Consider the following 22,764-nt stretch of genomic DNA (forward strand, 5'->3'; position numbering starts at 1 on the left):
GAACACTGCTTGATACACCCCCATCCAGCAGCATCCATCATTTCTGCAGCAGTTCCAGCCCACAGAAAAACAGCAGAAATATCTGGTACTTAAGATCATGCTGGTATGAAAAGGCAGCTTAAGGCCCTCAGGACTCAGAGGTTGCACAAGGAAGCACGAGCACTTACGGCGTCCTCTCCCTGGAGGAATAGCAGCACAGTGGTGTTTAATGTCCAGGGCACAGGCTGTGTGCAGCACTGGGTCCACAAAGATATCTGCTTTGCTCTCCTTCAGCATGTTGAGCACTTCCTGGGGGGGGGACAAGAAATTGCAAGCACATCTCAAGCAACAACAAAAACAGGAGAGAAGAAAACAGCACAGATCCTGCTGCTCTGCACTTCTGAAAGGTGCAGCACCTTTTCCAACCCAGCATCATGCCAAACAACACCACCACTGGATAAAGGTATGAATTTAGGCTGTTTGAGGCTGGATTAAAAGTTCTGCTTTATGAGGGTAAGCACAGTTACCTCGACTGAAATAACCACACTACTCTAAAATGCAAAGCCTCCATGCTGGCTATAACACAACTTGGGTTGGGATCTACAAAAGTACTTAAGAACCCCAAGTAGTGCAGGGATGAGATGCCTTTCAGAGCTCATCCAGCACATCTCCTTTACCTTCTTGCACATTTCGGTTTTTATTTTCAGCAGGTTCACTTTCAGGCATTCTTCCACCTGCCCAGTCTGCTCCTGAGCTGCTGCTTCTTCAGCACACAAGCTGGAAATCTATTGCAAAGAAGGCATTTTAATGAATCAGTGGTTAATGACAATGACTGTGTCTTTGATATCTCAATACATCAGTTCATGAGAGGGTTCAGCTAGAGAACACAGGTTACTTTCCCACCCAGAAATCTGTGCCAGATGTGATGCACTCAATAATGCGTAACCTTCAGAACCCAACAGCAAGAAGTCCACGTCACTGCACTGAGAGGAAGGCAGGGAGGAAAGATAGCATAGAAACACAAGCAACACTTGAGACGTGGCTTGTTCAGACTGTTAAGAGTGAAAGGTCAAATCTGATTGTATTGCAGTTAAGCTTGACAAGACCAGAAGGACAAAAAGAAAGCAGTATTTCTCTCACAGTCACAGTCACTGATTGAGAAGGGACTTCATGAGACATGAATGGGGTTTTCATTCGGAATAAGCAAATGCAGAGCTGCTTCCCCTACCTCTTCAGAGCAGTGCATCTGAAGCTGGGGGTCCAGTCGATAATCAAGAGCTGATTCCTGGATTATCACTCGAATTTGGTCCTCGCAGTCTGGAGAGAGACGCTATTGAGCGGAGAAAGTCATTAACCCACTCAATCACCTCCATTCTCATAAATCAATCCCCTTGCATCTTAACCTGTGTACTCCCTACCTGCCGTGCAGGAGCATAAAACCCCATTTCTGTGTATATATTAGGTGCACTGAAGAAACTGAGCGCAATTTAATTTGTTATTCAGTGAGAGTTGCTCAGCACAACCCAGCACAGCCTCAGCGCTGCTCACCTGGTCTGCGTACTTCAGCTTCAGGCAGGAGATGACTTGTCCCTCTAACTCTGTGTCATCCTTGGCTCTATTCAGGATATTCTGGCAGAATTTCGGTATGTCTGCTTTGCAGGCCTTCCTCAGCACCGGGTTGAGGCGGTAATCTAACCAGGAAAGATCACAGAACATCATTAGAGCACCCACCTGCTCACACTGCAGCACGTAACGCTCCAAGAGATCTGACAGAGATTTCCCAAGTCACAGTTTTTCCCCATACATTTAATTTTGGGGAACAAAATAACAGTTTTCCACTAATCAACTGTAACTAGGTAAGCGGTGCTTTGGGAGTGAAGCAGCTCTGCGTGCTGGCCCTCAAGAACTGGGCAGGACAAAGTTAAGTGTGTGCACTGACAGCTGTGTAAGAAACCAGGTCAGTTTTGTCCCAGCCACGCAGATCACTCACTGGCTCAAGCAGACAGTTATTAAGGTTTTATTCAGGAGGGAATACCTGTGTTCTGTGTGATCTGGCGCTTGGTTATCATTTGCTTGCACTTCGGATCCATCACTTCACTGTTCTTGTTTTGTTTCAAACACTGCAACATGTTTTTTGAGTCTGCTTCTGGACAAAAACGCTGTAAAAACAAAAAGGTGCAGGTTTTATCACTGGAGACGTGAAAACATGGAGACTCGTGGAAGAGAATAACCACACACCCAGCCCAGAGGTGCAGAGAACCCCATGCTCCCCAACCCCACTATTTCCTATTACGAATAGTGCCAGTCTCTCAGCTGCCCATGGGCACGAAGACCTGTGCTTATGAGGTGAGCACCAAGCTGTAGACTCCTGACTTGTTTCCAGCCTTCAGCTTGCATTGGTAGCACTAAGAGACTTCTGCTTTTTATTTTCTTTCACAAGTGACAGCAAGTGTATTTGCAAGACGGTTCCTTTAAGGCAGCGTTTCTGATTTTAAGCAAGCAGGTTTCTGCACAATTTTTGCCTGCTTATCAGGCTGATGAAAGTCTACGTGCACCAGCAGTGAGCTGAAGATGCCACTCCTCTCTGTAATCTCAGCTTCTCCACCTTGCTTAAAGGACAGTGCAATATACAGCAAGGGGAGCGACTGTATGAGCCCCATGGGAAGCCTCACAGACTTCCTCCTCCGTTCTGCTGGCACTTGAAGACAAATCTACCGCTGTGCAGGCTTTGATCTGATACTCAGTAAGTTAAAGGGAAGAACCCTGAAGAAACCTGATTCTGAGCTGAGAATCTGACTACTTGCATGGAAGCAACCACACCTTGAAACAACACAGACATTTTCTAAGAAGCCTATGGGAAGTCCAAAACTGTCCAAAAGTCCAAAACCAGCTCGAGGCACTTCCATGTCCAAACCTCACCCTCTGGAATCAGCAAACACCCGTCACCTTGATCATCTGCTTGCAGACCCTCATCAGTGTGTAGTCCAGCTCTGGATCCATCATCTCTGTCTCCTGCAGCTTGAACACCTTCTGGTGGCACCGGGTACTCAACTGCTTCTTGATTTCTTTCAGGCATTCTATGATCTACAACACAATTACAACCAGGTCAGGCTTGCTGTTGGCATGATTCCACCCTCTGCTGCTCCAATCCACCTCTGTGCCCCCCTGCTGGCTCACCATCTTCACCCATCAGCACAAGTACGTTTATGGTGCCTAGATTTTATCAACAAATCGTTACCACTGCTTATTTCCACCACTTGCTTCAAGCTCATCTTTTCCCACAAACAAATGTAACGCAATAAGGCGACCTGGACCTGCTCCAAAACCCCAAACCTCATCCTGCAGATTATACCTACAAAACCTTCAGCAACATCTGCAGTCACCAGCAGCTAATAGCTTTATATCAGCACCATCATGCTAATTTTGCAGGCTCACAGCAATGCATTCATGCAGTATTAAATGCTTGGGAACTGGCAGAAAAAAAATACAATGCTCCAAAATAGCAACAGAAGATTTCAGCAATATCAAAATTAAAGCCTAAACCTGCAGGGAGAGTTAAAAATTATCTTAAAAAAAAAAAAAAAAAGTTTCTGAAGGTAAATTAAATAATAAATTATTCAGGTGATCCATTACCTGAGCATTGCCATAGGGAACGTTCTGGCAGTAATTCTTGATGTCACTTTTACAAGCCTCATAGAGCTCTGGTTCAAGTCTGATGTCCTCCGTCTGCAGGAGAGATTCCAGCACAAACTTTTAACTGGGACTAATACAGTTCAGACAGAGCCATCTGCTTACAAAGGGAGGTCATAGCTTTGATTCAATGGGGGTAAGAAACGTCAACAGGAACTAAACTTTGCCAATCCATGCAGGCTATCAGTTTTGTATGGTGACTGCGGGGTGTTTTTGTTTAAAACACAACGCTAGAGGTAAGCAGTTGTTTCCCAGGCTCCTCCTACAAGGGCACTGACACAAAGGCCTGAGCCAGCTAAAAGATCAGGTGAACAGTGAGGACCACCCAGCAGCCATCCATCTGCTGGGTGATCTATAGGATGCAAACGGAGCTTCCTGCTTTTAGCAGTGCCCAAACAAAGAGTGTGCTGCTGTCAGTACTGCAGCAGAAAGCTCAGAGGTGGCCTTGCATGCTACCCCCAGTTATACACACAGCAGCTTAGAGCAGCTGGATTCAAGGCAGCTCATCTGTTCTCCTCTCCTCAGTCTGTAAAATGAAGCTCATACTTGCTCCAAGAGGACTTGTAAGGACACAGGCACCTGTAGCACGCTGCTGAACACTCATCATCATCACTTCTAGCTGAAATTCCAATGACCACTTAGTTTTCTCAGCCTTCACAAGCCTACACTGAAGGCACTGAAGCAGACAGTCGTTATTTTTCACTGCCAAGGTCAATCGAGCCCGGTGTTGTAAGAACAGTGGAAACCATAAATGAGACACACCATACAAACAAGCTTCATTTTGTTCCAGGGTGCACAAAATAGGAAGTTGGGACTGAAAGACCTTGCCAGAAGAGCAGGCAGACCACGAGTTTCACACGTTTACCATTTCTAGCTCCTCCACACGCAGCTGCTTGCGGCACTTCAGAGACACCCTGTGCTCCTTGGCGTCCTGCAGAGTGTCATTGCGCACCGTTGTGCTCAGACAGATCACTACATCCACCCTGCAGAACAGAAGGAAGGTTTTTAACCCACGTATCCTCCGCTCTGATCAGCCACAACCCCAAGGATCTACACATAACAGCATCCTGAAGTGTCCACTGGCACAGCTCCGAGTCATGGGATTGCAATTCAAGCCCCTAAAACTGGTGATGTCTAATGGCAATCTAAACCAACAGATACAGTAATATTCTGAACATCCCTACAAAGCTACTGGCCACCAAAACCCGTGCTCTTAAAGTCGATGAGCATGTCAGAAAAGACAAACTGTAACCACTAAACCTCAGAAATACACAAAGGTATATATCTCTATATGATGATCAGAGGGCTGGAGCAGCTCTCCTGTGAGGAAAGGTTGAGGGAACTGGGCTTGTTTGGCCTGGAAAAGAGAAGGTTTCAGGGAGACCTCATGGTGGCCTTCCAGTGCTTGAAGGGAGGAGATAAACAGGAGGGGGAATGGCTGTGTATGAGGGTGGGTGGTGATAGGACAAGGAGGATGGTTTTAAAGTGAGACAGGGGAGGTTTAGGTTGGATGTTAGGAGGAAGTTTTTCACCCGGAGGGTGGTGAGGCACTGGAACAGGCTGCCCAAGGAGGCTGTGGATGCCCCATCCCTGCAGGCATTCAAGGCCAGGCTGGATGTGGCTCTGGGCAGCCTGGGCTGCTGGTTGGTGACCTGCACACAGCAGGGGGCTGAAAAGAGATGAGCACTGTGCTCCTTTGCAACCCAAGTCATCCTATGATTCTATCACCTATGCAGCACTGCAACCAACCTTTTTCTATCAAGAGAAGGGCATTCATATCATAAACTGCAAGCAGTAGTATTGCCACCCATGAACAGGATTGACTTTAAGTGTAATTTAGATCTTGGAGAAGGATACTAAAAGCTTCCCACTGAAATGAACAAACCAGCAACACCACAGAGAAGTCAGCCTTCAGAGGAAGCCCACGCTTTCTGTTACATCCTGAAATACTCTGCATACAACTCTCGGACACGTTCATACAGTTAGGATGCTGCCTGGTTTGGCGCTACGTACTTTTTTTTGATGTTGGGGCAAAGTTTCAGCACATCCTCCTTGCAGGCCATTTTGAACTTGTAGGAGAACCTGAAGTCTTTCATTTGAACCTGCAGGAACGAAAAGAAATGAGAGATTTTGGTCACCTGGAGGAAAATGGTGCGTGTTGCCTGGAAGAACGCTCAAGTGAAGCAGTCAGCAAATGCTTCAAAGGGGATGCTGCCCCTTTGAAGAAGCAAGGACCCCCCATCACATGCCAGGGGGAGGAAGTCTGCAGAAGAAACCGTTCCAGAAGTGACCGCCTGTGACCAGGCACACAAATACAACTCTCTGAATTCACAAAGGCAACCTCAATACAGTTGGAAATCAATCTTAAAAAAAGGAAAGGGTATCATAATTAGCTAATTCCTGCCAACACCCTCAAATGCAACCAGTTCCCACTGATAGCATAGAAAAGCACTGCTTACCAGCTGGAAATGAGTAACTCCGATTGCACATTTCTCGTTCATTTCCTTCTGGTGTTTGTTCTGTATTAAACACTCCATCAGGTCCCCGGAATCAATCTGGTTATCTGCAACCTCCTGCAGGACAGACAAAAGGCTTAAAAATGAGCTACCCTTACAAGACAGGGTTTTCATGCTCCTTTAGCCCCCTGCACCCAGCAGTAACTGAGAGCAATGGGATTTACACATCTCTTCTGTGAGCACAGGCTCCCACACACTGACCACATTAAGAGGGGCATTAAGAGACACAGCTCAGAGAAGAATCATCCCAGACATATGCAGCTTTAAACTCAGGACATAATGCAGGGATGCAACGCTCACATGAGTTACTAAGTCAGGTGCTCTCACTGCTCTTTAATTACTCAGTCCTGGAGCAATGGAGGAAGCTATTTCAGCAACGTGAGCAGCTGCACACAGAGGAATGGCTCAGCACACTGCTCAAGGCAGGAGGAAGGAAAACAGTTTCACTTCCAATCAACTGTGAAAAGTAACTCCCAATTACAGGGCAATGTTAATCTTCCAACTCCAGTTTTTGTGCTACTGTGCAGAGTACCATGCAGAGCTACGAAGCCTTGTTGGAGGGGGGTTGGTTTTTTCCACTGAGCACTTTTGGCAACTGCTTATTTCTGCTTTTACCTTTGAAATGCAGAAAGCACAGCAAGAATATTAAGATCTGACCTTTCCCACAATGCTCCTTCCCGAGGATACTGGTACTGAGTACTCACGTGACAGAAGGTCTGGATAATGGGCTCGCATGCTCTCATCAGCAAGGCTTCGATTTGAATGTCCTGCAGAAAACACACCAGGTTTCACTTTCACTGTATGCAGCCCAGAAAAAAAATGGCTCTGAAAAAAACCTGGTATGGGTTCAACTCAGAGCAGTTTAGAAGGCTTTGTTCAGATGCAATCCAAAGCTTCACCCTTTGGTTATGGGAATGCCACAGCCCCAACAATGCAGTAAACGTAAGACAAGCCTTCCAGCTTAAGGGAACAGCCTGGCCCCCACAGGTAACAACTCACTGCTTGGATAATTCAGCCACTTTCCTCCAGATTGGATACTCAGCACTAGAAAGCATCCTGCACTTCAGCAGGAGTTAAAGATTAATGATATTTCTGAGCAAAGCATTTTGTAACCACTGCAAGGAAGCATCCCCTTAGGGAAAAACATTGACTAAGAGGTACAGGAAACAGTTTGGGGCAAGATATTCAAACATGCAGCTTCATGAAACAAGCAGAGCTGCTGGCATCACTGGAGAACTGAACGTCCTGCATGACAGTTATTGCTTGCAAACTATTTGGGGCCCAGAGGGAAGCTGCAATATGGTACTCAAAATTATTTGCAAGCAGAACAAGAAACCAAGGTCCCTGAACGTATTTTGACTTGTAGTAAAGGTGAGCTACTTACATGCAAAGCTTCTTTACCATAAGCCCTTTTGGTCTGCTGATGGCATTTCTCCTGCTTGCAACCTTACCTGTTGCTCAGTTCTCTTCCTCAAGGGCTCCCCATGAAAACTAACAACATATGGGGTAAAAAGGACAGCAGTGCTTTTCTATGCTTAACCCCACACTGCGTTCCTGCACCACCCTTTTATTAAAAAGAAGTACTGTCAAAATGGCACATTTAACCCCACTGCTCTTCCCTTCATCCCACGCTGGGAAATGCTCACCTCAGACTCCAGCTCAGTCAGGTTTCCCACTATGTCTCTGCAATCAGACACCAAGTCATCAAGATGGTCCTGGAGACATTCCAGTTCCTATCAAAATAGATGTTTCAACATAAGGTCTGAGCATCCTAGACCGCAATCCAGGCCTGAGATATTGCAACTCACAGGAAGCTGCCCTTCCTTTGGTAGCCATGAAGCTCCTGTAATGCTGTTTGAGTTGCTTTGCTTTGTTTTTATGGGGGCGGGGGGGTGATGTATGTACCTAGTAATGGTTAAGAATATTGGTCTAAAATGTTATCATTTGTTCTCAAAAGCTGTGCGATGCATTTTCACTTCTGGAATATCACATTTCAAGTGCCCTTGGAATAACCTCAATGAGGGGTTAATTACCCATCTGTGACAGGAAGACAAAGGCCTATGCTCTATGGCATCTGCTGCTGAATGGCTCCTTCCCTCCAGCCATGCTAGGGCAGAACAATTTAACATGAAAGTATTTGTTGAAACTTAGTTAAAAGAGCAGCAGATGTTAGCTCAGCTCTGTATAAACACAGGAAGTATGTCAGTATTTGCCAGATGGGAATAGGATAAAGTTTATGTGGGAAATGTCAAGCTTGTAATAGAATATTACAAATAAGAGTCAGGGTGGGGTTGCTTCTATAAAGTTCTTTCTGTTAACTATCCCCTGGCCTCATTTTGTTCCACTCAACGTTTGAACCCACAGCGCAAAGCTTCTTCACAGGACTCAGCCCCAGGCTAGGGTAGATTCCATTTCAAGCTGCATGCATTTTTAATACACTCTTGGCTCTAAAGAGATAACCAGCCACACAAAGTTCCTGCATTTCCCCCTTTTGTGCCCTTCCCACCCATCCAGCTTTGCAAACAGAGCAGGGTTGCTCCGTGTACAGTACCTGCCCCGTCTCTGTTTTTTCACTGCACCACTTCCCCAGGTCGATCATGCACTTGTCCTGCAGGGCCGGGTCCAGCTTCACATCCATGGCACGCTGGTGGAGGATCCGCTGCACCTCTGCTCTGCACTCCCGTGATAGCTGCAAAGAGGGCAAAGAGCACTCAGCGCACGTTTTGGCTCTCTGACTGCGTGCTGCATCACTCCAAGCCCACAGGGAAGAAAGGATGGTTCAAAACCAAAACCAGAAGCCCAGAATGAGGCAACAAAGCCCAGCTACAAATTCTTTCCAGCAGCGCCCGCTGCAGCACAGCAGAGCTGACATTCATCAAGGCTGAGGAAGAGACCAAATGTAGGAAACCAAGGGGTATTGGTACCGTGCTTGGCAGAACTGCAGTGTGCTGTTTGGAGCTTAAAACTTCACACACTTCCCTCCCAGAGCGCCCTACCCAGCGCTGCAAAAAAAGTATGGATGCAACCTCTGGTAAGTTTGATTTTAACATGAACTTTCAAAATGACAGCTGCTCCCCAGCCCATCTTCTAATGAATAAATAAAGAGTTAAAAGCCTTTTCTCTCTTCAATATTAGAGACAGAGCGGCTATTGATTTTTTTTGGCCAGTCCTAACATAAAAATGGAAATAGAAAGTCTCCACTCAGCACAGTGAGCAACTGCATTTAAAGAAGATATTCCTAAAAGAGAGATGACACTGCCAGTCAATAGCTGGCCTCTGCCACCACAGACCTCGTACATCCAACTGCAAAATTCCTTTTTAAGCCAACCTGCTGTGTAATCCCACCGGCTCAGAGGAGCTGTGTACAGCACAGTGGCAGCATAGGATGCGAGCACCCAGCTGACATCAAAGGAATGCCTCAACAGAGGCACAAGAGGGCAGCAAAATTGAAAAGAGCACCTCTGAACCCAACAGATGTGATTATGGCACATCTTCAGACTGCAGGGCAGCAAGTCAGATCCCTACTGTCTTCTCTAGAGGCAGCAAAAGCACGTCGACCAGCAGAGCATGCTCCAAAGAACTGAAAGCGTGTTTTGCATCAATAGGAAGAATTTAAGGGACTATAATCCAAAGCTGCATTCAATTCAAAATTCAATTAGAAACAGCTTAAGACAGCTAGGCTCAGAAAGCCCTTCAGCATGAAACCAGTTCTGTAGCTACGCTAGCTATCTGTAAGGAATCACACTGCACTCTGGAAAGAGCAGAAGGAGGACTTGCCCTGCATGTGCACGGATACATGCAGGGAGTGGGCAATCGTCACATCTTCACACAGTCATTCTGCCTTCTCAGAACAGGAACACAGCCCTACAGGGCACGCTCAAGGAGCTGGACACCTGACCTGGTGCAGCACCCAAGCTAAATCCTTCCAACAAGGATTCGGGAGTTCTTGCAGCACGCCACGGCCAGCACATGTCAGGTGGAGCAGCAGCGAGCTGCACACCAGCACTCACCCTCCGTCCCTGCTCCTCTGTGCGGTAGGCATGCCTGTACAAACAGGAGAACACAGCCCCAGGGGGCATCAGCTCACTGGTCTCATTCCAGCCATGGGTATGGCAGAGGCGGGAGGCGTCGCCCTGGCACTTTCGGTACAGGACCACATCCAACCTGCAGACACAGAGAGCATCACTCACACTGCTATTTCCTCCACGCTCAAACCTGTGGTGTTGTATTCCGAAATGCTTTCGAGGGGGAAAAAAATCCATTACGAGTTTCAAAGGCTGGAACATCACTGTCTGAACAGCAGAACGCCGCTCGCTCCGGTTAGAATCAATTCCCTAATCCTGCAGAAAGGCCTTTAATTACAGATCAAACCCTCTGTGCTTCCTGAAGCACCTCCTATTCTCTCCCACAGCATGCCAGCCAAAGAACACGAGAAAAGCAATCGTCTCCTTGATGTGCTGCAGCAGCACAAAAGCAGGCCCATACCCATCTCATACATGCTTCATACTCAATCATAGAATGGCTTGGGTTGGAAGGGACCCCAGGGACCACCAAGTTCCAACCCCCTGCCACAGGCACGGCCACCAACCCCAGATCTGCTCCCAGGGCTGCCCATCCAAACCAATCCAATTTTGAAACTAGTTTCATAAGCACCTGTGTTCAGTTAATTGTCTGCTGTGGAGTTGAGCAAACTGAAGACTCAGCATCCTTTACTTTTACACATGAGAGGACTGCATGAGCAGATTTCTGAAGACAGTGTCTAATGACATTAAGGTTAAGGGAGAGAGAGGCCCAGCTTCCCAAAAGGGGAGCTCCAGATTCTTCCAGCACTTCAGAAGGCAAACATCAAGTTACATCGCTGAACCAAATTACACAAAACAATACAGTAGAATAAAAACATGATGGTTTGCTTACTGTACATCTATATTAGGCATGGAATAAAACTGTTTATCTGAGCCAGCTTCAGTGGGTAAATGAGAAAGGGGAGCCAATGATGCTCTGCCTACAAGAGGAATTAGAATTATCTTTACTCCCAGGAAAACGTAAATACTCCACTTCCCTTCTTTCTCCTGTTTGACTCAATAAATTATCTGCTGGAAATGTGGCAGAAGCACGAGAACCAGCAATGATGGGAAAAACAGGAAAAAAAATTAAGTATTCCTATCTATCTATGGAGGCAGCCATCAAGGTCAATAGCAAGCAGGCACAAAGCCATAAATTCTGCGGTCCAGGAAACCTTGTGCATTTTGGATGGAGAAAATTCACAGTGCTTATCAGCTTTCAACTGCTGGCAATGCTGCCCACAGGTACAGCTGGGTGTCAGATTTTCTTAACATCCCATTTAGGTAAATCCCATTTAGGTACCCTTTGCAGCAACGGAGGCCCATTTCCTGCAGCAGTTCCACCTGGTGAATTCAACTCCTTCACCTCCTGATCAAGGAAAGCCAAGCATTTATTTATTCTTTCCTCAGCTTTTGTGTTTAACGAATGCATACCTCACTCCCAGTCACCTTGGCCTTAACGTACACCTCACTCCCAGTCACCTCAACCCACCCAGGCACAACAGGCTTTGCAGATGTTTCAAACAAAGCACTGCCATGTTTTCATGAAGAAACAGGTAAAGTTGTGCTCCAGAGGGAATTACATCGCTCCACAGGCAGCCATCACACCCAGGGGACCCAAAGCAAGGCAGAAAGAGGAGCAGGGAACCTCCCACCACAGCAGCTGTTTATAGATCTTAACACTCTGTTCTCATAACTCCCTTTTTGTAGGCTCACAGCAGATAAAACTGGCTGCCATCTATACAGAAAGTGACCTTCAGATTCACGGTGGCCAGAGAAAGTTCTTTTAAATAAAGATGCATTGAATTTCAGAGCTCAAAGCTAGAGAATCCTCTTCGGGTTGTATCATTCTTTTTATGTGAACACCTGATTTAAGTTAAAAACAGCAAACTGCTGTTCTAACATGCTGCTGCTTCTCCTGTTCTAGATGGGCACAAAAGCCCCCCATATCTGGAATGTTTGGCAGTTCTCCTTCCTCTGAGCAAGGCTATGCAAGTCTGGCAAGGAGTTACTAACGCATACAGACACTAAATACAAGCATCAAGTGAGGATAAACCTTGTTTTACAGTACTCACTTCCAGTCACGAGAGATGAAATACTGGAGCTCCAGGAGCCGATGCTCACAGTCCTCCACCATCTTCTCCGTATACAGGTGCTCCATCAGGCAGGACAGAATCCTGAAACCAGAAGGAGAAAAGGTAAGTGTAATGCTATAAGGCAATGATAATAGCAGAGTGGTGAAGTCTTTGGCTACAATGGAATGAGAACAAGCCCAAATGCAGCAGACATGGATGCAGAAATGAAGGAAAAGAGCTGCTTACCTTTGGAAGGCCTCAGGCAGGGATCTCCAGCTAGAGATGCCCTCACCTCCACTGCCAACCCTAAAATGAGGGCTGGGAAGAGGTGGATCCTGGCTCTACCCCTTCCAGTCACTCAGGTGCACTGCTCGCACCAAAACTCCCCTGGGTTGGCCCTGCCTTCCCACCAGGTGCTCCATCACTGCTTCAAGCCATGACTGAGCATTGCCACTGCAGTAAGGAAGAGACTGGGCCTCCTTCTAACAGTCAGCGCTGCCAAATCAGGCTTCCCAACCAACTGTACCTAAGCCATTCTAACACAGCAAAGATTATCTTTCTTCTCTTTCACAAAGAGGACAAACATCAACACACCATATTTATGCCCTCCAATTCCACCCTTTTAATTATCTCAGCCAATCTGAGACATGACAAAATCAGAAGGAATGTTTAATGCAAAGCCTAGCTCAGGAGACAGTACATCAGACCTGAAGACACAGGAGACGTCAACCTGTGCAGCACAGGCTTGCTTGGTTAAGCAGCCCTTTCAAGGCTTGTTATAACCCAGCAGGAAGAGAGAGGCACCTACATGGGATCCCCAGAGCGTATGTGCTTGCAGGCAGTCTGTATGACGGATTCACAGGCCTCATTCAGGGCTCTGTCAATGCGATAATCGGCACCGGGGTCCGTCTCTTGGATCAGTGTTTGGAGCTGGAAGAAAGAAATCATAGAGAAAACTAAACATACACATACACACATGGAGAAGATCCAGGAGCCCCACTGAAACACAGGATAAAGCGTCATCTGCTGCCCCATGCTGCAGTCCCTCTGCAGGGGTCCTCTTCAAGCCTCCAAACATGAATTTGGGAAGCATTTGCTGGAGGGAGAGGTGGGAACTCAAACGCACTACTCCACCCACTGGTAGTGCGGAAGAGGCAGCCTTCCACACTCTAGGTCATACTCAGCCCCACGTGTTTCACACCAGAGACTAAACAGCCCCAGAGCTCCTTATGTTGCTGTTCTACAGGCAAACGTTTGTAGGTGACAAACTGGGAGCACAAAAAGGAGCTTGCTTAGAATGCAACTGCACACCAATATCAAATGGGCTGCGCTGCGACCACCTTGACACTTAATGATTCTTGTCACCGGTCCTCAGCCCAGCTAAATCAAAAGCACGCTCACAGTTTTATCCTCCATCCTTCAAAGCTTGCACCTAAACACCAGCCTGCACACTTATAGGGGGCACCAGCCCTAGCATCACAAAGCACAGGGGGAGAAAAAGCATCAGAGAACCAGAGAAAATGAAAGCTAGGGCTATTTATCCAGTAGGTAGCTTAATGATCAAGACAGAGCCTGGGAGGAACACGGCATTTCCTGGGCTGAAGCTAATTATGCCCAGCCTCAGCCTGGGGATGCAGGCAGCTGGGATCACTGTGCCAGGTGTTACACAGAGCAGGATCATGTATGATCATGGGAATTACTCCCTCAAGGATGAATGGGTGAATAAGCCCTCCAAGCTGACATTTGCTTACAGGCAGATTAAGCACACTGGTCAGAGCACTACACAGGAAAGCATCTTCCTGCTGCCTCGGTGTTTTTGGTGCTATCAGGTGTAAGAGGCCTGGGCATGGGTGCTAAAACTTTAATTATGTCAGAGGCCAAGACCTTTCACTCCTTAATCAGGCATGTCAGCCTGAACTCAGCCCTTCTTGGATCTTCCCATGTTTGAATGTCTTCTTCCTACCACACATTACTGACAGTACCTTGTTGATGGGCAGCACTGGTTTTACTCTCTCTTTTTTTAGAGACCCATCCCAGCATCCTCATTCACAGGCACCCTTCTGCGTAACCTCCTTGCACAAGAGCTGCTGCAAAGGGAAGGCCACAGAGCCCCCATCCCTGGAGGTGTCCAAGACCTATGGGATGCAGCACTGAAAGTCAATGGGCACGGTGGGTTGAGCCGGGGTTGGCCCTGGGGATTGGTCTCTTCCAACCCTAATGATTCTATGAAAGAATTAAATTGCATTATCAGTGCTCCTAATGACACTACCGAAAGCACTGGGACAAGGTTTTCACTCTGCCAATATCTACAGACAGACCCGGGACTGCTTTCTCTTCCTTATGAGATTAAGCAGAAAAAAAGTAAAAGCAGGAAGCTCATTTCAACGCAGTAAATCAAAACTAAATCGTATTTTATAAAGTCGGCATTCAATTTGCTCATGTTGTCACTGGCAGAGACCAGAACACACGGCTGAACTTCAGGGGGAGTCACTACCAAGCCCTGCTGCTGCATTAACTGACTGTACAGATACAAGAGCTGTGGTCTAATTTTAAGGGAACTAGGAAAAAAAAAAATACCATTAGATTTCCACACTGTTTTTCCCCAGAAAATATGGAAACCACCTATCATTTTATGAGAACATATGCAGACTTGCAACATCCTGACCCCGGGTTTTAAGCTACATTTACAGTGAAAATGGACTACAGAGGTTCCATGTACTGCAGGAGGTCAAGGACACGCATCTCCCCAAATTCCTGCATCAGCAGTAGCACTCCTTCAGCAGCTTTGCATCGATGCCACTTTTCCAGGCTCATCTCACATACATCAGCTGAAGGGCCATTAAAAACAGGATTAAGTACTAAAAACATAATATCACATGAAGCAGCACTAATGAGCTAGAACAAGCATTAAATAACTGCTTTCAAACAGGACGCATCTGGGCCAAAATTAAAGTTTAAAAAAGGCAAAAGAATCAACCTCATTTCAAAAAGGTATTTTGGAGAGGAACGATCCTTTGTTTCAGTGGCTGCAGCCACACTGCCATGCAGCAGCACACTGTGCCTGTCCCTGAACTGCCACGTCCATCACTCAAGCTGAGCAAAATGGCAACAACAGAAGAAGTGGCAGCCTGCACGGAGATGATTCTGGTGCACTTCCAGGGTTAGAGCACGAAAGGAACAGAAAAGAGAAGGGATGCTTTAGAACAAGGATGAGTAGTGATGGCCTTATGTTGCACCAGGGGAGGATCAGGTTGGATATTAGGAACAATTTCTGCTCCCCCAGAGCAGTGATGCAGTGGCACAGCTGCCCAGGGATGGGGGGAGTCACGGTCCCTGGGGGTGTCCCAGAGCTGTGGGGATGTGGCACTGAGGGACGTGGGCAGTGGGCACGGTGGGGGTGGGCTGGGTTGGGCTTGGAGATTTGAGAGCTCTTTTCCAACCTTAGTGATACCATGATCCTAAAACTTAAAAAGCTTCCCTACATCTTACATCCAGGACAAGGATCCAGGACTCAAGAACTGCTGGAGTTCAAATACAAAATCCAGAGCAACGCAACTCAAAATGTATTTTCTGAGGGGCAAAAAAATAAGAAAGCATTACAAGCGTGCTGTGAGACAGCAAGTGATACTTCATCCCACGGCAATTACACAACTGCCTCCAGCACTCAGCGGTGCCCAGCAGAGCTGGATTGCCTGCAGCACAATCTCTGTGGCCATGCAGAACATCAGCAGACAAATCGCTGCCTGCCAGAGCTCTACCAACCCAGCAGCTCAGGATTGCAGAGGCAGAAGAGCGTCTCACCGCCTGCTGGCAGTTGGGCCCCACGTTGCCCTTCTCTCCACGCACGACTTTCATCAGGCAGTGCAGAGTGCGGCCCTTGCGGTGCAGCCCGGAGCAGTGGTGCTCAATCTCCCCACGGCAGCTCAGGATGATTTCTGGGCTCAGGGAGAAGTCTTCCATGAGCATGCGTCGGTAGTCCAGCATCTCTCCCTGGCACTCGCTGCTCACCTGCCGACCTAGGACAAGAGGAGACTGTGGTTCAGTGCTAATGTTTCTTGGCCAGGATTCTTGATTTGAGTTTGAAAGAACAGGGACCAAAGCGCAGCATAGAAACCTATCTTTTAAGATGCTTATGTCTGCTATAAGCTCTTCTGTAATCCCATGTAGATGGATTGTTTGGAAGTCAAAAGGAACGCGATGGATTTTGTTCTGTGCCCCTCCAAACCTATTCATCCATCTACACCACCCCATGCACTGGAGGTCCTACGCTGCAACACTGGCTTACAGGCAATATCACACAAGTCCATGGAGCAGTGTGCAATAGAGTGCTCCTCCTAAGCCGTGCTTCAAGTGTGAGCCACGCTGCAGAACCTGTCTGCTGTGAAAGCAGAAGTCAACAACCCCAGAGCGGTCATTCAGGAAAGCTCCTGCCCTACTGCAGGGTAAGGAAGAAAACTCTTCCCAGAGCAGCACACATTTCCACATCAATCAGAACTGACAAGTTATTCCGAGTCACAAATGCACAGATTGCTTGCAGCCTTACAGCAGCTCTTCCCTCTCTGCCAGAGGCCCTGCAGCATGCAGACCTGCTGCTGAATCATAAGCCACCAGCTGAACACCAAGGGGAAAAACAGTTCCTCAGAGCAGATGCAGAGGACACAGCATGCCCACTTGATGCATTATGGCAGTTTCACAGGGAACTTTCAACATGGTTCTGCTGCACAGGGCTCTCTTACACCTGCAGTGGAGTCAGTGGTGTTAAGACTTCCCCAGCTCAGTGCTGACCTCAGTGCATAAAAAGAATGTTCTCACACTTAGCTTCATTCCAGATAGCTCCTGCACCTATTACCTAGCTTTTGTTAAGACATTTACTCCAGCTACTGAAGCGGAGAGGAAGAATATAACTTACAAGACGCATAGGACTGAGAGAACATCTCCATCAAATAAACAAGTTGCCTATTCTGTGTGTTAAACTAGCATTGTTAATGCTTACTACAAAGGAGGAAAAAAGGCTGTTTGGATAACTGCGAATAGAAGGATCTGTAATTACACATCAGTGGTCCAAGTGGGTTTTGCTATTTTGCATTTTGAACTCCTTGCCCAAACAACAGTCAGTGTCAGAGGTTGTTTCAGCTATTCTAATCTTCAAAACACCACTGACAGACAGAAGCACACAAGGAGGAAAGCTGCCTTTCAAACGAAGTCAGACCGAAGGTTACCTGGAAAAGGTGACCATAAATACGCTCTGGCTCAAATGTCCAACAGAAACTTGAAGTCAGCAGCCGAGCAAGTCGTACCTCTCCAATGAAGCCCACGTACCTCTGTGCACAGCAGACTCCAGGCACATCAGCAGGTAGGAGAGCCTGGCTTCCCGGGAGCGGGGCAGGTTCTCCACGTTGCAGCGGTATTTCTTCAGGTCGCTCTTACAGGACTTGGCCAGCGAGTAGCTGACTTTGTAGTCCTGGGCAATCAGCTTCTGGCGCGTCGTCAGCGCGTCACGGCACTGCAGGAGACACCAGGATGGCAATTAGCTTCCATGTGCTCATGGCAGAGCTGGATCTGCTGTTAGATGTGTTTTAAACAAAGCCCGAGGTTCTCGAGCTGGACAGTGGTTAAATCTGTCTTTTCCTACAGAAGTGATACAGCTAACAATCCACACTGAGGTCAACAGACCAAAGGTTTCAAAAGCAGATTGCAGAGAACTGCACGTTCATCAGCTTTTGTGGAGGGGGATGGCTGAACATGACTCATCCTCAGCACCTAAGATGAGTTGCTGACATTTATCCCAGTGCTGGGGCGCGCTCACCCCATGCCCTCAAGAAGCAACTCTTCCCCATCACATCTGCAGACAGCGTGTGCTGTGGGTTTGCTCTGCAGCACAGCAATCAGATGGCAGCACTGGTACACACCTGATCCCCATACTGCCATCCAAGTGGGGTATCCTCAGGGTCTGTGAACTTCTAGCCACAGAAACTCACAAGGACGTGCTAGGGCCAAACCCATTCCCTTGAGGATCCACTCCAAAAAGGGCCTGTAAAAACACTGCTCTGCTTCCTAACTTTTGTTTCAATTGCATGTATGTTAAATCTGAGAGTAGCAGATAATTTAGACTACCCTGGGCTAATTTCTCAGTTCTCAGACTACTTGAAAAGAAGGAAAGCCACATGTGTAGGGGAGAAAATGGGCAGCAATCTCAGAGGAACAGGAAAAACCCTGCAGCTCTCTTCCCTTTGTTGCATTACTTTTTTTTTTCTGCCTTTTCTCCCCTTCTTCCCATACCTGCTCCACAACCTAGAAGTCCCACTGTGACATTATCCCATCCTCTCCTTCATGCTCCATGCCGTGCCCAGGGCCTTGGGAGCAGAGAGACTTGAAGCTGTGGATGCACAGAGGTGTGAATTCACAGAACCCCTCTTCTCCAAGGCTGGTGCCCTGCAAATTGCACCCTCAGCACATCCCTACCAAAGCCGTGGCTTTGTCTGACCTCTCAACACTTTGTATTTGAACCTGACAAGGGTCAGGCAGCTTACCAGTCCCTGCAAAAACAGCACTGTCTCTGTAAAAACAGGCTGAGCAAAGATAGCAGTCCATTTCAGCAGCGTGTTTGTAGAAAATGAAGTTTTGTTTTGAGCCCTCAGGGATGACTCCCTCAGTTCTGAATTCACTAATTGGAGCTAAGCTTTCATATAGCTAATGCATTTAAAGGAAAGGAAATGAGCCTGATCCCCCCAGGGCCTCAGCACGGTGCTCCTCCAGCACAGCTTCTGGAGAAGGCCTTGCAGACACCCATCTCTGTACCCTTTCAGACAGTTGATATCACCCCATTTAATTCCAACTGCTACAACGATGCTCCTCAAGTGACTGAAGGCATTACCACCTTCCCAAAGCACCTGCATTAATACAGCTGCAAACAAACTCCTTTCAGGGACAGACTTTCAGAACTGCTTTTATTTGCTGTTGAAAAGCACACCCTCATGATTAGCACAAGGAAAATGCCAGCAACAACCATGTGTCCTTCCCATGTAACTTGCTACTTCCTGCTCAAGATTTTTGGTTTCAAGGCTTTAGAAAGCAAAGCACAGACTGTCCTGTGCTGGGACATCTGGACGCCGTTTCTGATCTGTACATTGTGATGTACAAGAAGGCCTCGCCAAGAAGGGAGGAAAAAGAAGATCCAGGGAACTCCAGGCCAGGCCAGGCCCTACTGAGGCATGTGGAAAATGCAGATAAGGGGACTGGTGGAAACCGACACGGCTTCACCAAGGGCGAGTCACGCCTGACAAAACTCAGTGGTCTTTGTGATGGAGTTACAGCATCAGTGGATAAAGGAAGAGCAACTGATGTCACCTACAAGGACAGGCTGAGAGAGCTGGGGCTCTTCAGTCTGGAGAAGGAACAAAAGGCTCCAGGGGGACGTGAGAGTGGCCTTCCAGTACCTGAAGGGGCCTCCAGGAAAGCTGGGGAGGGACTTTTTATAAGGGCATGTAGGGAGAGGACAAAGTATAAATGGTTTTAAACTGGAAGAGGGTAGAATTAGACTAGACATTAATAAGAAATTCTTCACTGTGGGGGTGGTGAGGCACTGGAACAGTGAGGCTGTGGATGCCCCCTCCCTGCAAGCACTCAAGGCCAGGCTGGATGGGGCTGTGAGCAACCTGTTCTGGAGGGAGGTGTCCCTGCCTTTAGCAGGGGGGTTGGAAGAGATACCTTAAAGGTCCTTTCCAACCCAAACCATTCTCTGACATATCAAGCTGACACCCAGCATGAGGCCACTCCTACTTGCACCACAGTCACAATGCTACCACCCCAGTACCAAGCCTGCCTCCCCAAACTACCCACTCAAAAGCTTTGATGTATTTAAAACCTTCAACTTTAAAGGCTGTTACTTGGATGCAATTAAGCTACCAGCACGTAGCTGGAAGCACAAGCACATCTGTTAAAGCAGCCAGCTGTCTGACCATGTAAATGATGGATTTTCCTCAGTGCTGCAAAAGAATGAGGCGGTTTGAACTGATGAACAACCCAGTGACTTTTGCATTAAGGATTCCTCTCAGCAAGGCAGATACCCACCTTCTCACTCATTGATTCTTCAAACTTGTGATTAAAGAGGCACTTGTAAACTCGGCCTTCCCCAGCCTGAGTCTGTGAAGCAGAACAGCAACATTTGCCATTAAAGATAAGATGCCTAATGCTTAACAAGCAGGCTAAACTACCCCAGAAGGGATTTCGTTTTCAAACTAGAAATATATTCAAGTTAATACTTCAAACAACAGCAATAGCTTCTGTACCACAGTGTGCATTTTTTAAATCCAGTCACATTCAGCAAGCGGCCCATCAGCAGATAAGAGCCAACACAAACTGAACACGCTTACCTTTGCCTCCTCCTCCCCATCTGAGCAGCTCCTCTCCCTTTCACACCAGCTGATACCCACTCAACCACGTAAGCCAATTCAGCCCATTAACCCACTAGAAATGATACTTTTCTGTTGGGTGACTGAACTCAATTCCACATTTATTGGGAAGGGACAGCTACAAAGTGCCAGTTCTCAGTGTTGCAGTCTTGGGCTCCACTCTACCGTTCCATTCCCCTTCCCAACGTGGTTTTCTATTTCATTTTTAATAGATTACTGCAAGAAGGGAGGTGAGAGGACAACTCACATTCTCACAGAATCGCTCCCTGTCGTCTCGGCAAGCAAAGTAGAGGTGGCGATCCAAGTGGAAATCATCTGAAGAGAGCTCCGCTACGCGAAGGATGGCCTTCTTACACTGATCAGAAACCTGGACACGAGGATCGTTCTCCTCCGCCTCTTTAACCAGCCCTTTTTCCAGGCATGCCACCACCTCTCCTTGGGAGTGGGCGTCCTGTATGGAAATAGAAGAGAGCATTGGTGTCACAGCGCTTGCACAAGGAAGCGGCCCGCGGCTCTGTGAAATGGAGCAACAAAATCACACACAGACAGACTCCACAAGTCCAGTATTCACCACGCTGACACGAGGCACCGGTGAACACCTGCACTATCACACACCTTACACATTACCACCCTGATGGTCACCTTGCTGCCGACCCCTCCGGTGCTCCAGGTTTGTTTTAATGTGCCCTAATGAGATTATCACTACTTAAGTCACGCTGCTTGGAGCGGTTTACCAAAACAGCCAAATTACTTTTCATCCAACATAGCTCTCTTCGCACCATGGCAACGGCAAGCAGGGGCATCACACTAAGAACATACTTGAGCGAGAGAAAAACCCAAGTTTCTCCATGCTGAGACAAGCCTTCACTTTGGGTGGTGATCATTAGCGATGCTAAACAGGCCACAAAGGAACTCTGACCAAATGTAGGCTTCTCTATGCTAATCCCTCTGCAAAGGGAATTAAAATCTTGAACGTGCTCAGCAGCAGATGAAGTCTGAGACAAAGCAGCCCTGTCCCAGCACTGCACCCCCCGTCCCACGAGCCCAGCAGGGCCTGGGGCTGCAGCTGGTGACTGCATACAGAGAGCTGGGCTCTGTGTGAGGGCCCAGGCAAGGCAGTTCATTGCTGACCAAAGCTCCATTCCTCTTTTGCTATATTCTCTGTGTGCTTCAGAATTGCACTCCTACACCTTCACAGCAGCTCCAACTCCTCTAGAAACAAGAATGATTCTTGAGCTGATCTCTCCAGGCCTCCCTTCAACCAAGCTCCTTAACATAAGCTGGTCTCCATAAACACAACCAGGACCACCCAAAGCCACACAGCTTTCTGTGCTGACACCCCTGGTTCAGTTCTGCCACACCAGGAGAGCAAGCAGGATCTGCCGATCAAAAGTCATAAACAAAACCCAGTTTAAGAGGGCTAAAAGTAGCTTCCTCCTTAAAAAGCAGGAAACCCCCAAACCACACAGCAAACGCCCTGGTGTTTGTTTGCTTTCTCCTCTGAATGGGAACTGGCCAACCTCCATCCCAGCCAGGTGATGGCACCTCTCAAGAAATCTGCTTATTTCTCAGCAGCCACTTTAGGACTGGCCTAACAGGGACCTGCGGAATACTAGTTATAGGGTACATCTGCCACCTTCCTTACAACTGATATTTAGTCATAACCACACTGAACACCAACCCTATTCCCCAAAGCTCTGTGGTCGAACAGGGACAGTAATTACAAATAGGGAAAGGGAAATTATGGAAAACAGCCACTGGAAGCTGCTCTGGTAGTGCTGCACTCAGCTGGGACGTGCAGCAGGCCACTGTGCCCCCTGCTCACCTGCAGCATCCCACAGCCAGCCAGCAGGAAGGAACAAGGCAAGCTGCTTCTGCTGGGAAGGGCAGAGGCTTCCAGCTTTCTTTCAGCGTGGTCAACAGATACTTATTTTTAACCACCTAAAGGAAACCTGATTTGCAGATGCAGGATACTGAATGCTGTATTTCGGGGACACAATAAGCAATGAGCTTACAAACAGGTTTTGGTTTC

General features: G+C 47.6%; 1 protein-coding gene across 1 annotated transcript in view; it reads right to left on the reverse strand.

Moving 5' to 3' along the window:
• The window catches only part of GLG1 (golgi glycoprotein 1), a 59,844-nt gene that overhangs the window by 4,928 nt on the left and 32,152 nt on the right, over positions 1-22,764 (reverse strand). The window contains exons 5-24 of the mRNA XM_048958152.1: positions 20,980-21,183; positions 20,392-20,463; positions 17,641-17,824; positions 16,123-16,337; positions 13,130-13,251; positions 12,322-12,423; positions 10,196-10,349; positions 8,737-8,874; positions 7,832-7,918; positions 6,890-6,952; positions 6,129-6,242; positions 5,683-5,771; positions 4,535-4,652; positions 3,613-3,705; positions 2,926-3,063; positions 2,015-2,138; positions 1,528-1,670; positions 1,208-1,309; positions 657-764; positions 168-288 (exon numbers count right to left, since the gene is read on the reverse strand). Coding sequence (XP_048814109.1) covers positions 168-288; positions 657-764; positions 1,208-1,309; positions 1,528-1,670; positions 2,015-2,138; positions 2,926-3,063; positions 3,613-3,705; positions 4,535-4,652; positions 5,683-5,771; positions 6,129-6,242; positions 6,890-6,952; positions 7,832-7,918; positions 8,737-8,874; positions 10,196-10,349; positions 12,322-12,423; positions 13,130-13,251; positions 16,123-16,337; positions 17,641-17,824; positions 20,392-20,463; positions 20,980-21,183 — 2,491 coding nt within the window. The remainder of the gene's footprint in view (positions 1-167; positions 289-656; positions 765-1,207; positions 1,310-1,527; positions 1,671-2,014; positions 2,139-2,925; positions 3,064-3,612; positions 3,706-4,534; positions 4,653-5,682; positions 5,772-6,128; positions 6,243-6,889; positions 6,953-7,831; positions 7,919-8,736; positions 8,875-10,195; positions 10,350-12,321; positions 12,424-13,129; positions 13,252-16,122; positions 16,338-17,640; positions 17,825-20,391; positions 20,464-20,979; positions 21,184-22,764) is intronic.

Source organism: Lagopus muta, chromosome 12 (assembly GCF_023343835.1).
Source record: "Lagopus muta isolate bLagMut1 chromosome 12, bLagMut1 primary, whole genome shotgun sequence".
In the NCBI taxonomy this organism is placed as follows: domain Eukaryota; kingdom Metazoa; phylum Chordata; class Aves; order Galliformes; family Phasianidae; genus Lagopus; species Lagopus muta.